Source organism: Lates calcarifer, linkage group LG4, assembly GCF_001640805.2.
Source record: "Lates calcarifer isolate ASB-BC8 linkage group LG4, TLL_Latcal_v3, whole genome shotgun sequence".
Classification (NCBI taxonomy): Eukaryota; Metazoa; Chordata; class Actinopteri; family Centropomidae; genus Lates; species Lates calcarifer.
This window is the reverse complement of record NC_066836.1, coordinates 12,809,174-12,825,446: the sequence shown is the minus strand read 5'-3', so window position 1 is coordinate 12,825,446 and position 16,273 is coordinate 12,809,174. Positions and strand designations below refer to the sequence as shown.

The following is a 16,273-nucleotide window of genomic DNA, read 5'->3' as shown; positions in this document are numbered from 1 at the left end:
TGGGCCTTGAAGCAAGCTTAAGCGCTGGCAGAGAACGAGAGAGGATAAACATGCAAGCAGGAGAGGGAGTGATTCAGGGGGGTTGGATCAAAGTGGGAACTCTAAAACCAGATACACCCGCCATACAATTAAATCCAAAAACTCCAAGGAAGAGAAGAAAGTCAACAGTTCTGCTGTCAGTGCTGCTTTGGCAAGATATTAAACCCACAACAGCTCTACAGGAGTTGGCCGGATCTGTCTGTCTGATTTAGTTATTTAAGTAGAAATGTAAAAAACTATCTTTCTTCACAAAACTCTACAAGCTAACAGACAGGGTAAAGATAGACACTAAAATGGCAGTCACATACATTTATTATTAAATTCTTTTGGAAAAAAATCTGCAATTCAGTGATTCAAAACAGTGAAGAACACTCCCACTTTTTATTCATTCTTTTAAAAACCCACATTTTACTTTCTTATGTATTTGTGTTTTAATACAGTTGAAAGCAGGGACTGTTGCAGTGCCCTCCTCTGTGGTGCGTTGAGTCAACTACAATATTTGAAATATGATTTGTCAAAAAAGCAAAGCATCTGACCTGTGTTGTCAGGGAAATCAGACCAAGAAGACAAACTATGATCAAACATTGACGTCATAAAAGCAAACTGCAAGTTTGGTCATTTGCTACAATAAAATGTTGCAGTTCAAAAGCATTATCTGAACTCTCACATGTCAGAATGTCCTTGAACTGTCCAAGAACGTGACTTTAAAACGGTCCCTCTTCATGTATTATTATCAGTGCATAACAGAACAATGGCTTACTTTACTTCACTGTGATAGATACCCTGGCGCATCTACAAGTAGCTGCGAACTCAAACATCAGATCAATCCAAAAACTTATGGCATAAATCCAGTCATATGTAAAGTATACCAATTTGTAGCTACTGAGCTAAATTGTGCAAAACCACTGATACAGTTCTTTGAAAAGTTACTTCTCAGTTCTCTGAGGCCACATCAGGCATCGCTGCAACTCAGGCTTATGAGGAGTTGATGGAGGCATGATGTAAAAGAGCGATATCATTGGCAGAGTCTGATTTATAGCTCAACAATTAAAATTCTGTCACACTGATGAAACAAAACATTTAAACAATTATTTTCTATCTGAATCCCTCCAGCTATTTACGTAAATATGAAACTTTACAGTGACAAAAAAAGAAGATTAACTGTGCTACAGTTCCCAGACTTTTAAGAGAATTAAAGTTTTTCAGTTTGAAACTGACATCATTATTATTACACTTTAGATGAAGAGAGGACATAGACTACAGCATTTCCCAACAGCAATCCCCTTCTTCCCTACATTTGGGGATGATTTAACCCAAATTTTACAACTATCTTACCCTTAACATTCACTTTTTTCACTTTCTTATATTGCACCCAGAACTCAGGGCCTTTATCTCATATACCAACATAAAGCTAAATAGATCCTTACATTAGCTTCACATTCATTTAAAACAGTCATTGTCAGACTTTCTTGGCACCCCCCCAAAAGGACTGAAAGTGTATTGTAAAACATCATCAATTAAGAGCTTGTTGTAAAAACTGTGTAAATGAGTGTGATGACAGTGTAAACATGATCAGTTAAAATGAATTACATCTGTAAAGACCCTCACCTCTGTGTTTCTGTTTTTCATTTTCATCAATGTTTTGATATCTATCAATCCAGTTCTGTATGGCCATTCAATTCTTATTGCTCCTTTTCACGACTGCTCACACCAAATTAAATCTTTACTTCTTTTTCAAGCCACTACATTCTTTCTCCGTCTCCCTCTGCCCCTCCCTAAGCTCTTACCACTGCTCTTGCTGCTGTACCTCTTTTTCTTTGTTTCTGCTTCTGGCTCAAAATCAGAGTCATTCTCATTTTTTGGTCGTCTTCTTGATCTCCCTGTGCTCTTCCTCTGTGGCCGTTTCTCCTCATTTTCCTCCTCCTCCTCCTCCTCCTCCTCTTCTGAGATGAAGGAAACATCGCTGTCTGACTGCTCGCCCTCACTTTCCTCATCGTTGGAACCTGTTTTCTTTAACTTCTTCACCTTTGATTTGGAAGTCTTCCCGTTTGAACGCCGGTCTTCATTTTGCCCCGACACACCCGAGTCGCCCACTGAGTTTCTCTTAGGCCTTCCTCTGGGCCTACCTGTGCTCCTCTTTTTCTTTTTTGGCGCATCTGTTCTCTCCTTCTGCACCTCCTCTTGTGTATCATGTTCCTCCTCTGCATTCTCAAACTCCGAGTCTGTGCCTCGCTTATTCTCACTGACCTCAGCGTCGCCAACGTCGCTCACCTTTTCGTTGATCTTACCCCTCTTCTGTTCACACCCAGAAGCAGACATGTGGTAACGCTGGACATGACTCTTTAAACTCACGTTGTGGTTGAAGGATTTGTCGCAGTGCCGACACTTATAAGGCCTCTCCCCAGTGTGCAGACGCATGTGAGATTTGAGGTGGCTCGTCTGGTTGAAGCCACGCTGGCACACCAAACACTTGTACGGCTTCAGGCCTGTGTGCACGACAGAGTGTCTCCGCAGATGATGCACATCCTTGAATTCAATCCCACAGACTCCACATTTGAACTCCTTTGGCCTTCTGTGGTTTGACAGGTGGACGCTGCGCTCTTTACTGGTGGCAAATGTCTCTGGACAGTCGGGGCATTTATAGGGATCTTTGCTGTCTTGATGGATCTGTTCGTGTTTGAGTTTGTCCACCCTTGTTTTGAACGTGATGTGGCAGTATTTACAAGGGTGTTCATAGGTTTCATCATGGATTTTGCTGTGATTTTTGAGAGAAATCTCAGTCACACATCTTTTGCCACAGATATTGCAGGAATAGGGCTTAATTTTGTGCTCGCACGTGTGAGGCTTCAGAATATTGAAAAAACTCCCACACTCTGTGCAGAGCTCATTAATTTTGAGGCCGCCCGGGGAATCAAACTCTTCCTCCTCTTCGCCTTCATCTTCGGTTTCCTCCTCGGATTCCTTTGTGAGCTCCTCAGCCAGCAGAGAATCCTCAGCTGGATTCCACTCCCCGTCTGAGCTCACCCCGCCTTCATCACCTTCCTCCCCTTCATCCGAGGGATCGCTTTCTTCATCGCTAAAAGTAACAATCTCAGAGAAAGCTGCACTGCTGGGGTTGTCATCTGTTGGCATTGCCTAAGAACAAGACAATGACAAGAATGACAACCTGGGTAAAACTTTTCCAAGTCTATGCAGCACTGAGTATTACAGCCAAATAACCAAAAATGGCGGTGCAAGCAAAGGACACGTTAATTTACTGTTCTAAATCAGAGTTTTTCAAACTGTGAGGCGTGCCCCCCTGGAGGGAGAGAAGTGAGGCAGGAGCTGCAATTTGTGTCAAAATTCCTACTCCTTCTCTGAACCATGAGTCAGTCAAAGTGTCACAGCGTCATGCTTTGAAAACCTCCGTTCTAAATGAACGGTTTATTTTATATGAACCAACCTTTGGGGTCTTTGGAGTTACTTCTTCAACTGCTGGGACGCTGGCATTGACCTGGCTTTTCCACTGATGTCTGTACTCACACTGAGGGCACTGCTGGTTGATGATCAGTACCCCACAGTTGACCTTCTCCATCTGAAGTTTAGAGCCGCACGACGGGCACTTGCGGCGAAACAACTCGAGCAGGCAGCTTTCGTTCACTTGGTACTTTCCTGTCATCTGTAGAAGTGCAGTTCTAAAAAAACAAAAAAACAATCAAAATGAAGTCATGTGAGCTACATGGGTAGAATGCTGAAAAATGTTAAGAAAGTTTAACTTACTTTTCCTTGTTGAAATCAGTATTCTTAACATCTTGCTCATTCTGGTGATATCCAGGGGTGTCAGCATCTGAAACATGAGGTGAACACAACACTTGACACTGGACTTGCTTGGAAACCGACAAGATAAAGTTTGCAAATCACATGTAAAAAATCACTGTGTACAGTTTCTTACCATTTAAAGTAAATTTAGACTTTTCAGCGCAGGAAGTTGGACTGTTACATGTATCGAGCTCATCACACTGACAAGCAACTTCTGTGGTTTCCACAGGCTCCTGCACAAAATCACAAACGTTACAAACAAAATGCTTCCATCCACAGCAACTTAGAGTGACGTGAATATATATGTTTATACGACAGCTCTGTGAGTGCGGCGACTGAACGATGTGTATACTGGAGAAGTGCACTGTGAATGGTCTCATTAGACTGCACGTGTGGGCGGTGGGATAACGTAGTCTCACAGTGTTTATCATACTGTGTGTGACCTCAGCAACACTGCAGGCGAAAGTCAGCTGGTCATAGCTTTATGACCACCTGTCAGTGCAGGCAGAATTTAAATTGGGTTAATTAAGGACACACATATTAAACTATGTGGACATCATTTATTTCATGCAGGCCATATGTTCATATCAATTAATCTGCCAATTGTTATCTTGATTAATTATTTCCCAGAGCACAAGGTGATGTCATTAAATGCCTTGTTTTGTCTGATCAATGATCCAAAATCCCAAAAATATTTAATTTACTATAATGTAAAACAAGAAAAAGCAGCACATTCACACATTTGAGAGTTTGGAGCTGTAATGTTTTTTTTTGTTTTCACTGCTTAAATGATCCAAATAGTTAGGAATTACACTTCTTCCAGTTCATTGTGATTAGTGTGTCATACAGTATGTTGACAGATTGGTCATGTGAATGCACAGGGGTTATGTTTATTATCATATACATACTTCTTTGATATTCTTTAACTACACGGACACTCAGGTTTTCTCCTGCTCTGTTAGTTTGTCACTGCTTAATGTGACAAACACCTCGATAATGAAACACTTTGACTTGTCTTCATGATTGATCACTTGATTAGGTTACAAACATTAACGACCGCTGAGATTAACTCCTCTAAATAAACCCCGCGTGCTGCTCGGGTCAAAGGTAAAATGATCTGCAACCATCAGCTGGAAATGTTGGCTTTGTTTTACATACACGGTCCTCTGATGTGCGGAGTAGACAGGAAGGGGGTTAGTGCAGCAGATGTTACCACAGCAGACTCACCACATGTTGTGGGCTCTCCAGAGGTTCCTCTGGCTCTGACTTGATACACACTGATGGGGCAGCGTTGGGCTTCAGCTGGACCGCGCCAGTCGGAGCCAGGTTTTCAAAACAGTCATCAGTGAAGTGTTCACTACAGATGGTGATATCAGTCCAGCACGATTCTTTAAGTCGCTGTCCATTGACTTCGAAGACAAACTGGACCCACTCGAGTCTCTGCTCTGGATCCTCCGGTAACTTGAACCGCTGTGCACTGCGACGCCACGAATCACATCCGAGGACGGAGCACATCCCGGGTGTGTGATTGGTCTCTCCAGCTTTGAAGGTGGTTGGACCTGACTGACAGAATATGTGGGTTGTTGAAGTTTGACGGACAGTGAGCCAGACTGCAGGGTCAACCGATTTCCAACAACAACACTGACAAGCTAGCTGTTAGCCATTTTTACTGTTGGTCGTGGTAGTAACGGAATGGGCGGGGCTTCTGTGGCCGGGTGCGCATGGTTTGGTGTCCGGCGTATCCCGGCGACATGTCTATATGTGATGAAATCCCATGTAATTGCTGTCATTTGGGGTCATAACTTACGCAAATAGCCTCTCATAGCATTCACATTGTTTACTGTGGTCCAGCAGCGCGATGGTGTGACAGTGAGGACACTGAGAACTCAAATACTGTTAACAGCAAACCTAAAGTAGTCAAGTAACATAAACCTGACACAAATAATAAATGTATAAGCACTGTGTACATGTAGAAGCCCCTCACTTCACCAGCAGACTCGGTAACATATACCACAGATGTGTATTGATGCAGGTCACCATGGGTCTGTAGAGCTTATCAAATTGACAGATTCACAATTTTCAAGTCTTAAAACAATAGTCAGGAACCCACATTGCTTTCACCAGTCATTCCTCCTATTCATACTAGCCACTAAAAGACCCCTTCCTTATGCTCTTTCAAATCCACAGTCTTCCTTCCATGCAAAAATGTGTGAACAAAGCTAATGAGGATTCTGCAGTCTCGGTTACACAAATCAAGTGGATATATTCCAAAGTAACCGTCATTTTAGTTTCACCCTGAGCTGCAGAGAAGGGATAGTCACAAAAAAGTCAGTTTACCACTAAAAATGCCTAACTTTGAAAGATATCAATTTAATTTGTTTATCTCAGACTGCTGAGGTCTCATATTGACTTTAGGTAAACTTTTAAATACTTTAAATCCCTCTCACACTGGAATCACATTAGTGATGGATCTCTAAATGTGATTATAGGAAGCACAAACTGTTTTGGTCTTCATATGGGCACCTGATTATTGCTTACAACCACACTTGAAAAATTGTGAACCCATCCTCTAAAGGGCAGCACACCTCAAATTATTATAAAAATATTTCCTCATGGAGTTCCATTATTTATCTAACTAGACAGTTAGTTTTGAGACATCCATCTCTGGTATTTCTGCCTCCACCACAACAGAGAGGATGTGAATTAAATACTGAGCGAGATATCTCTCCAGAGGTTGCTCTGAGCAACACAAATAAATGAAAATTCTTTTACTCATATTGGGCTGGAGGTAGAAATCTGAGATATCAACAAACCTGAACAAACAAAATCTATCTGTATAGCCTGGCTGTTGCCAGTTGGATATGATGCGGTATTATTCAACATTACTTCAGTTTTCAGGCATTTAACATCAGCCCAGTTTAATCTACTTGTACCCAGTCTGATCAGTTAGCAGGATTCAAAAGTATCTTAGAAGTAAAGTAACGTTATCTCTTAACAGTACAAAGCAATGAAATTTGACAAGACCTCAGCCAGAGTACCTGTTTAGTTTCTCATACTATCATGGAAAACAGTCCAGTTCTATATGACATTCTCACCCGTATTTCTCTAAATAAAAGCTCACTTCAGTAACTTTTTTAGCTCAAGTGTCTTCAACTGCTTGATTCTTTCTTGGTCTCCCCCTGCGTTTCCCTGAGCTTTTACCACTGCTCTGGCGGCTGCGCCTCTTTTTCTTCGAGTCCTGCGGCTGAAAATTAGAGTCATTGTCAGACATTTTTGGCCTTCCTCTTGATCTGCTTGTGCTCAACATCCCTCTCTCACTCCTCTCCTCTTCCTCCCCCTTTAAGTCAGAGGAAAAATCGCTTTCAGTCGGCTCATCCTCACTTTCTTCATCACTGCAATGTGTTCTCTTTGACTTCTGCATCTTTGATTTTCTGGTCCTGGTGCGTGAACTCAGGCCTTGCATTTCCCTGGCCAGCTCCAAGCTGCCTGCTGCATTTCTCTTAGGCCTTCCTATGGGTCTGCTTGTGCTCCTTGTTCTCCTTTGTGGCAAATCTATTCTCTCCTCCTCTACCGTCTCTTCTTTATCACGCTCTTCCTCTCCATTGTCCAGCTCAGAGTCTGCACCTCTCCTGCTGACGTTCTCCTGATCGTCATTAGGATCGCTTACAGTTTTCTTTACTTTTCCCCTCTTACGTCCACACCCAGAAGCAGACGCGTGGTAACGCTGGACGTGACTCTTCAAGCTCACGTTGTGGTTGAAGCATTTGTCACAGTGCTGACACTTAAAAGGCCTCTCCCCAGTGTGCAGACGCATGTGAGATTTGAGGTGACCTGCCTGGTTGAAGCCACGCTGGCACATCGAACACTTGTACGGCCTTACTCCCGTGTGCACAACCAGGTGTCTCTGAAGAGAACGGGGGTGGTTGAACTCAATCCCGCAGATGTGACATTTTAACTGCTTGGGGCCTCTGTGAACCTCCAGGTGGACTCTGCGTTCCGTATTTGTGGCAAATGTCTCTGAACAGTCGGGACATTTGTAGGGCTTTCCTTGAGTTACGTGAATCTGCTGGTGAGTGATTTTGTCCACCTTTGTTTTGAACGTAACGTGGCAGTATTTGCACCGATGCTCATAGCTTTCATCATGGACTCTGCTGTGAGAGTTTAGAGCAACTTCACTGACACATCTCTTGCCACAGATATTGCAGGAGTAGGGCTTAATTTTATGCTCACACGTGTGAGGCTTCCGTTTATTGAAGAACATCCCACACTCTGTGCAGAGCTGACTGTACTTGACAGGGAGTGGAGGATAATCATCAAAATCATCTTCGGTTTCCTCGTCAGATTCATTATGAAGCCCTTTAGCCAGCGACATCTCATCCGTTGGATTCCAATCTTCGTCTGAATCCTCATCACCGTCATCACCCGATTCCTCTGTTTCATCCATATGGTCCTCCTCCTTATTGATAACGGCAACAGCTGTGACGCTGCTGTGGTCGCCATCTACTGACACGCTCTGTAGAAGGACAGTGACAAGAATGAATGTGGCTAAAATTTTACTGAAGCTTTCTTTGATGCACAACACTATCAAAACGTTAGACTCTTAAGTTATAAGCAGTGTGTCTGGATATAGAGCAGTTTATCAGACTACTGACGTCCTACCTCTGGAGTTACGTCTTCAGTTGGCGGGACGCTGGCATTGACCTGGCTCTTCCACTGGTTTCTGTACTCACACTGAAGGCACTGTTGGTTCAAGACGATGAGTACACCATGGATAACCTTCTCCACCTTCACTTTAGAACCACATAACGGGCACTTGCTGCTGAACAACTGGAGGAGCCGGTTTTCATTCACAACATACTTCCCCTTCATCTGAAGAAGCGCGGCTCTGATAAAAGAATTTGTAAATAAAACACTTTGAGACCCTGGTGGTTTTAGAAGCTAATCTGGTATAATCAAAGATAACTGCTAGTATAACTTACTTTTCCCGGATCATATCGATATTCACAATCTTTTGCAGCATCTGACCATAATCACACATGAAAGCATCTGAAGTATCGCTCGGCACTGGGCTTACTGGGACAGCTGAAAATTAAAGTTCATAATTCACGTGAAAAGATTTGAATACATACCCAAAACATTTATACCGGCACATGACTATCTGAAGTTTCTTACCTACTGATTCTTCAGAAGGACCATCACATGCCTCAAGCCGATCACACTGAGAGGCACCTTGTGTGGTTTCCACAGGCTCCTAGAAAGAGTAGCAAAAGCACAAGGTCATAGGTGAACAAAGACGGGCTGCCACCGAACCACAGTCCTTGAGTTATTTTATCATCTCTGCATCAAAGACATTGGAGGTGTGACCAAATCAGTAAGAGCTTATGAAACACGTGTCAGTACAACATTTCTACTGGAAAAGTGAAAATATGCAGATGTGAGTTACTTTCACAAAGCACTCCTGTTATGATTCTTAATGTGTGTTTCTAGTTTGATATATTTTATATTGTGTATATTACATATTATGTATGTATGAAAATTGTATGAAAAGCACTTAACATACATACTTGTTTCTTATTTCTCTCTTTAATACTGGAGGAGGCAGAAAAAATAAACCTAACACTTAATTCAATTAAAGTATCATGCTGAAATAATCCTGGATGTTAGTGTGTCGTTACTTTAATAGATAAAATAATAAAACCAGAATACTTAATTAGTCTACTCATCAGCCTAGTAAAACACTTGGAGTATAATGTCTGCAGTTGGCAACTATAATATCCTACTGCTGTGGCTGTTCTTACTGCTTTTAGTTATATTTGGTTCCTTTAATTTATGTATTTGTTCAGAAATTGAGAGCGAGCTACTGGAAAGCGCCTGAAAGCATCTTTGAGTGTAAGACTCAAAGCAAACCACCCCCGAGGAAAATATAATGCGAATCATCAGTCTATAGCATCTTGTTGATATGGAGAGTAGGGACAAGGGGATACACAGTGTCTTTTAAAGTGTAGTAGGTTTCACCTGTCGAAGCAGACACACCTAATGTGGACTCACCTGATCTGGCTCAGGCTGAGACTTCGCACATTGTTTTGGGGCAGCGTTGGGCTTCAGCTGGACCGCGCCAGTCGGAGCCAAGTTTTCAAAACAGTCATCGGTGAAGTGTTCACTACAGATGTTAATATCAGTCCAGGACGATTCTTTAAGTCGCTGTCCATTGACTTCGAAGACAAACTGGACCCACTCGAGTCTCTGCTCTGGATCCTCCGGTAACTTGAACCGCTGCGCACTGCGACGCCACGAATCACATCCGAGGACGGAGCACATCCCGGGTGTGTGTTTGGTCTCTCCAGCTCTTTAAGTGGTCGGGTCGTGTTATGGTCGTTGTTTACGGTGCCTATGGAATAAACCCCTGTGTGGACCCTTGCCATCTAGAGTTTAGAAGTGTCAACCAGCCATTTCTGCTACAGCAGTGGCGCGTAGTGGTGGCGGGGTTTCATGAGTGGGCGTGGCTTAATGGCGAGGTTCGCGCGGTTTGTTTTCCGGCGTATCCCGTCGGCTTTAAAGTCAATACACGAGATTACTTGGAAAAATACAAGGAAAGTTACAAAGGCCCACGATTTTTTATTTCTTCCTTTGCTGCTGGAGAGCGGGAAAATAAAAAATCGTGAAAATAAAGGTCTGTCACGCTGACACAATCCTGTTAGTATGTCATTACTTTAATGATAAAATAAATACTTGACCATTTAACACAACTGCTTACCTGTGTCCACCTAAAACAATGCAGTCCTGGGCAGAAGTTTTAGAGCGCTAAATAATGCTTTAAAAACTAATTAAGGTTTTTAGTTAACATGAATATTCCAGGTATTAGAGTTTTCTAATAGTATTTGATATCAGAAAAGGCTACTGCCTTTGCAACAGGTGATTTTTCTAAAAGAAGCCACTGATAAATTTATTTAAAATTAACTCTTAATGTAACTCATTGGTACAAAGGTGTGAACACCACAAACTATAAAGTCCATTCACCCCTGTTGTACTGGGTCTAAATCTTAGTTGTGTCTAAAATGTGTGGAATAAGTAATTTACAATTAAATCATATGGTATGGAACAAATCAACCAACCAGTATTATAAAGGATAACATTGGGAAGGTACAGCAGAAAGGAATACAGACACTTTATATTAGTCCTATTTAATATACTTATATCCAGTCTGATCCAATGGTGCACACATCAGTTGACAAGATTCAATAGTAAAGCTTCTAAAAACCATAAAAGGCAATTCAATTTGACCATACTGACAAATGTACACCCAGTACATGTTTTGTCAGTCAGAGTATGTAATAAGTCCAGTTCTGTTACATGGCTCCTTTCTTTTCACAGTTGTAGAAATTCAATCAATTCTTTAGCTCCATTTGTTTGCGCTTCCGTGATCTTTTACCACTGTTTTGGCTGCTGTATCGCTTTTTCCTTTTATCTGCTGGGTCAAAATCAGAGTCACTGTCTGAATTTTTCGCTCTTCCCCTTGATTTTGCTGTGTTCTTCATCGCCTTCTTCCTTTTCTCCCCTTCCTCCTCTGCTGAATCAAAGCCAGTAATGTCACTGTCAGTCGGCTCGTCCTCACTTTCTTCATCGCTGTGCTGTGATCTCCTTGACTTCCGCACTTTCCGAGTCTTAGTGTTTGAACCTGGTTCTTCCAACTGAATTGCCACAACTACACTGTCTGATGCATAACTCTTAGGCCTTCCAATGGGTCTACCTGTGGTTTTCCTTTTCTTTTTATGCCTGAATCCTCCCTCGTGCTGCACCTCCTCGTCTGTATCCTGTTCCTCCTCTACATTCTCAAGCCCTGAGCCTGCACCTCTTCTGTTCCCATTACTCTGAGCATCACCACTATCACTTGCCCTTTCAATTGTCTTTTCTTTCTTCTGTTCACACCCAGAACTGGATGTGTGGTAACGCTGGACGTGACTCTTCAAGCTCACGTTGTGGTTGAAGCATTTGTCACAGTGCTGACACTTAAAAGGCCTCTCCCCAGTGTGCAGACGCATGTGAGATTTGAGGTGACCTGCCTGGTTGAAGCCACGCTGGCACACCGAACACTTAAAAGGCCTTTCGCCTGTGTGCACAGCCAAGTGTCTCTGAAGAGAAAGGGGCCACAGGAATTCAATCCCACAGATGTGACATTTTAACTGCTTGGGACCTCTGTGAACCTCCAGGTGGCTTTTGCGTTCCTTATTTGTGGCAAATGTCTCTGAACAGTCGGGACATTTGTAGGGCTTTCCTTGGGTTAGGTGGATCTGCTCATGGGTGATTTTGTCCACCTTTGTTTTGAACGTAACGTGGCAGTATTTGCACCGATGCTCATAGTTTTCATCATGGATTCTGCTGTGAGAATTCAGAGCATTCTCACTGACACATCTCTTGCCACAGATATTGCAGGAGTAGGGCTTAATTTTATGCTCACACGTGTGAGGCCTCCGTTTATTGAAAAACATCCCACACTCTGCGCAGAGCTGACTGTACTTGACGGGGAGTGGAGGATAATCATCAAAATCTTCCCCTGTGTCGTCATTTTCGGTTTCCTCGTCAGGTTCCTTCTGACTTACTCTAGTTGAAAATGGATTCCTCACTGGCAGCCAATCTTCATCTGAATCTATATTCCCCTGATCACTCGATTCCTCTGCTGCGTCCATTGGATCACTCTCCTCATCAATGACAGCAACGATCTCAGGGAGGCCTGAGTCATCTGCTGGTGCTGCCTGTGATACAATGACAAGAATGGGTATGGGTGAAGTTAAACATTCAACAAGAATATGCACAGAAATGAACCGCAAACATGCTCAAATTTGCAAAGAATTAAAATAAATACTGTAGCTGCTACCACTCATATTATTCAAATCCAATTTGTTATTGTGTATATAGTCCTGTTAACATCATTTCATATTGCTTATAAAGTTTTTAATATTTTGTCTAGTTTATATTTTATTTTGTATTTTCTATTATTATTACTGTTACTATTATCTCTTATCCCAAATGCATAGGAAAAATATTGGATGTCATAGATTTTAAAGCTTTCTTTAATGCACAATACAATCAAAAAGTAAATTAATCTCTCTGGGGGTGTATGTGAATAAAGTGGTACTGACGTCCTACCTCTGGAGTTACGTCTTCAGTTGGCGGGACAATGGCATTGACCTGGCTTTTCCACTGGTTTCTGTACTCACACTGAAGGCAATGTTGGTTCAAGACGATGAGTACGCCATAGGTGACCTTCTCCATCTGAAGTTTACAGCCGCATAATGGGCACTTGCAGCTGAACAACTGGAGCAGGCGTTTCTCGTTCACAACAAACTTCCCCTTCATCTTTAGCAGTGCAGCTCTAAAAATCAATTTAAATGAAATATTAAAACAGTATCTGACATAAAAAATTGGGAAAGTGAGCAAAAATGTTGAGTGCAAATGAAAGAAAACATACTTTTCCCTGATCAAATCAATATTCACATTTTTTGGTTGGATCTGGCCACATACAAGAGTATCTGAAGGACCCTTTGAGGGTGATACACCTCTTGGGACTGGGCCTCCTTGGGCAGCTGCAAAATTCAAATTCAAGAACATGTGAGGAAATACTTCACTTTACTTAACTTTTAATGACACACATGTATTTTTTTTACCCATTGAAGTTAGTCTTGATTCTTCAGAAAGGGAAGATGGACTATCACATGTTTTAAGCTGATCACACATAGAAGCATCTTCTGTGGTTTCTGCAGGCTCCTACACAAAAGTCACAAAAGTATGACCTTGTAGTTAACCAAAAGCAACACATAATACACTGAAAATGGTGTTTGGTTTATATTATAGTACTACATATTTTGATTTTATGTGAATATATGGAAGGTTTGTGTGTGCACTTACTGTACAGTGTGTATACTCACCAGCTAAATGGTAAATGGCAACCATCTTTGTTAGTGTACCTTAATTTTATATGACCTTTGTTTGACCTAAACACCATTCCCCTGCCTATCCAGGCAAAATCCCCAACATGGTGCAAATGGTGCAAAAATCCCCAACATTTAACCAAACCTAGTCAGTGTTAATTATGTATTTATTCATCAGAGGTGCATCACCACAGCATGGAAATGACCACCTCTACAAACATAAACATTAACAATGTATTTTAGCTTAACTTTCCTATCTAACTAAACTAGGAGTAGTCCAGTCCTTTTTACAAGTGTATAATATGTGATTATATTACATTTAGAAACACAGTGGTATTACAAATAAGGCAGGAACATTATTAGTAATCTTAATACTTAATATTTTAGTTAGAATTAATCACTTGATTTCATTTATGAGCAGTTATTAAACAACTAACGGCAACAGAAAGAAAACGTGGTAAATAAAACAGTGTGTTTTGACTGTAAGTAAGTTCTATGTTATCAGCCATCAGAGGAAACTTTCAGTGATGTGTTGAGTAGGAGAAACTAAAGTATCTGGTTCAGAGTTACAGTTTGTAATGGTTGGGAGCTGCAACAACAGACTCACCACACGTTTTGGTCTCTCAACATCTGGCTGCGGTTCTTGTGACTCCGACTGGAGACACACCGATGGGACAGCACTGGGAGTTAGCAGGACCGTGCCAGTCGGTGCCGCATATATAAAACAGTCACCTTTAAAATGTTCACTACAAATGGTTATATCAGTCCAGGACGATTCTTTAAAACGCTGCTTGTTGACTGTAGCGAGAAACTGAACCCACTCCAGTCTCCTCTCCGGATCCTCCGGTAACTTGAACCGTTGCGCACTGCGACGCCACGAATCACATCCGACGACGGAGCACATCCCGGGTATAGGTTATGTCCCTCCAGCTCTGTCAGTGGTCGGGTCGCGTTATAAATGTTAATAAAGACCGCAATATGCACGGACACAGCTGTGTTTTTCCAACCTCAGCCACAGCGCTTGGCTAATTTAGCTAGCCGTTGTTTCTACGGTAGCCATGGCGGCCAAATAGGCGTGGTTGTGATGGGTCCGCATGGTTTCTGACCAGGCGTACACCGGTCAATCTAGAGACTAGCGCACTCAGTTGGCAGCATTTTGGTTACACCCAGCTAAATGTATTAATGTAGTCTAAGGAGGCAGTCCCGCAATAAGTTCTTCCTACATGAAGATCATTATACAGACAAGTGTTTCTATTATTTTGTCCACCTCATTTATGGAGGATATGAATGACGGAAACACCTCTCTGTATGACACTATAATTCAACGGCACCAGAGTCGGTTATGAAGTATCTGACCAATATTACTGAGAATTTGACCATTTGAATTTAGAAAATTATTATTCCTGTAAATATGATTTCTGTGTCAGCTCCTGACCAGAAAATGTGAGAATCAAACCAGTTTTGTCCGATTAAAGTTTCGAAAATAGCAGCTGACGTGTATGCCTGTGCAGGTCTGGAAACTTTCCAGGAGGTGTCACTATTGAGCTTCTAAAGTTTTGTATCATGACTGACTGTAGCCAGTTGGTTGTTTATGGTATAATAATATTCAAATTCACCTCTCAGTTCAGAATCATTCTTTTGTTAAGATTAGCCTCTTTTTATTACCTTGTGTATGTACAGTAATGTGAGTTGTAGGCACTAATGGTATAATGAGCATGCTTTCACAATTAATGTCACGAATACTTTTTTAGTTATGAATTAAGTTTATACAAAGTGCAGCAAACAGAAAGGATCAGGGCTCTGTGGGGTCCAGGCCAACAGCTGCAGAACTCCTTGCTCTTGCTGTCACTGAAGTCAAGTCAAGTCAAATTTTATTTATATAGCGCCAATTCACAACAGAAGTTATCTCGAGACAGTTCTTTATCACTGTGGTTGAGGTCATTGTCATGCTGGAGAATGAATCTGGGACACACCAGACACCTCCCCGATGACTCTGTGTGATAGATAAGAATCTAAACATCTAAAGTGGCTAAAACCTTTTTCACAGTAAAATCATATGCATATATGAAAAGCTGACCAACTATAACCTAATCAGTGAGGTCACACTGAGATTAAGATTTCATTTGCAAGAGAGTGCCTGGAAAATAACTGATTCTAAGGAACAATACACTTTTGATTACTATAACAAGTACATTTATTGCATCAGAATAATGTGGGGATCAAATTTCCAATATCAACACTGCACTTGCTGCATTTCTGTTTCAGCTACTGGACTATCACCAAACTACAGAAGTAGTTGTAGCCCACAGGTTCGTGCTCTGTTCTCAAAAATATTAAAATACACTGCAAACTCCCCTGAGGATCAGTGGTTACCCTCTCATACATCCTCAAAAGATGATCTGCTAGATGTAAAGTGGAAAAGAAAAAACAGCACTATGTGGCTCCTCTCAGCTGTGTGTGTGTGCGTCCATGTGTGAAGCAGTAAAACTATCAAATCCCCCAAGTCAAAG

General features: G+C 41.8%; 2 protein-coding genes across 2 annotated transcripts; both read right to left on the bottom strand.

Annotated features, from left to right (window-relative positions):
* Positions 1 to 333: 333 nt before the first annotated feature.
* Positions 334 to 5,366, bottom strand: LOC108883483 (zinc finger protein 90). The gene is made up of 5 exons (XM_018676683.2): positions 5,065 to 5,366; positions 3,971 to 4,070; positions 3,799 to 3,865; positions 3,482 to 3,713; positions 334 to 3,174 (listed from the first exon to the last, which is right to left on the bottom strand). Exons 1-5 carry the CDS (start codon positions 5,350 to 5,352, stop codon positions 1,774 to 1,776), a joined length of 2,088 nt encoding a protein of 695 aa, XP_018532199.1. The 5' UTR covers positions 5,353 to 5,366; the 3' UTR covers positions 334 to 1,773.
* Positions 5,367 to 6,966: 1,600 nt separating this feature from the next.
* Positions 6,967 to 14,995, bottom strand: LOC108883222 (uncharacterized). Its single transcript, XM_018676150.2, has 11 exons — positions 14,371 to 14,995; positions 13,500 to 13,599; positions 13,304 to 13,418; positions 12,982 to 13,207; positions 11,225 to 12,587; positions 10,297 to 10,387; positions 9,886 to 10,183; positions 9,010 to 9,088; positions 8,817 to 8,919; positions 8,497 to 8,722; positions 6,967 to 8,350 (listed from the first exon to the last, which is right to left on the bottom strand). The coding sequence occupies exons 1-11, from the start codon at positions 14,665 to 14,667 to the stop codon at positions 6,977 to 6,979; spliced, it is 4,272 nt and encodes a 1,423-aa protein (XP_018531666.1). The 5' UTR covers positions 14,668 to 14,995; the 3' UTR covers positions 6,967 to 6,976.
* Positions 14,996 to 16,273: the final 1,278 nt, after the last annotated feature.

Coding starts and splice junctions, on each gene's coding strand:
- LOC108883483 (XM_018676683.2), bottom strand. CDS start 5,352: ATGTGCTCCGTCCTCGGATGTGATTCGTGGCGTCGCAGTGCACAGCGG. Junction 4,071..5,064: donor TGGAGAGCCCACAACATGTG/GTGAGTCTGCTG, acceptor GATTTTGTGCAG/GAGCCTGTGGAAACCACAGA. Junction 3,714..3,798: donor ACTGATTTCAACAAGGAAAA/GTAAGTTAAACT, acceptor TTGTTTTTTTAG/AACTGCACTTCTACAGATGA.
- LOC108883222 (XM_018676150.2), bottom strand. CDS start 14,667: ATGTGCTCCGTCGTCGGATGTGATTCGTGGCGTCGCAGTGCGCAACGG. Junction 10,184..10,296: donor CACCACTACGCGCCACTGCT/GTAGCAGAAATG, acceptor GACCACTTAAAG/AGCTGGAGAGACCAAACACA. Junction 9,089..9,885: donor CTCAGCCTGAGCCAGATCAG/GTGAGTCCACAT, acceptor TACTCTTTCTAG/GAGCCTGTGGAAACCACACA.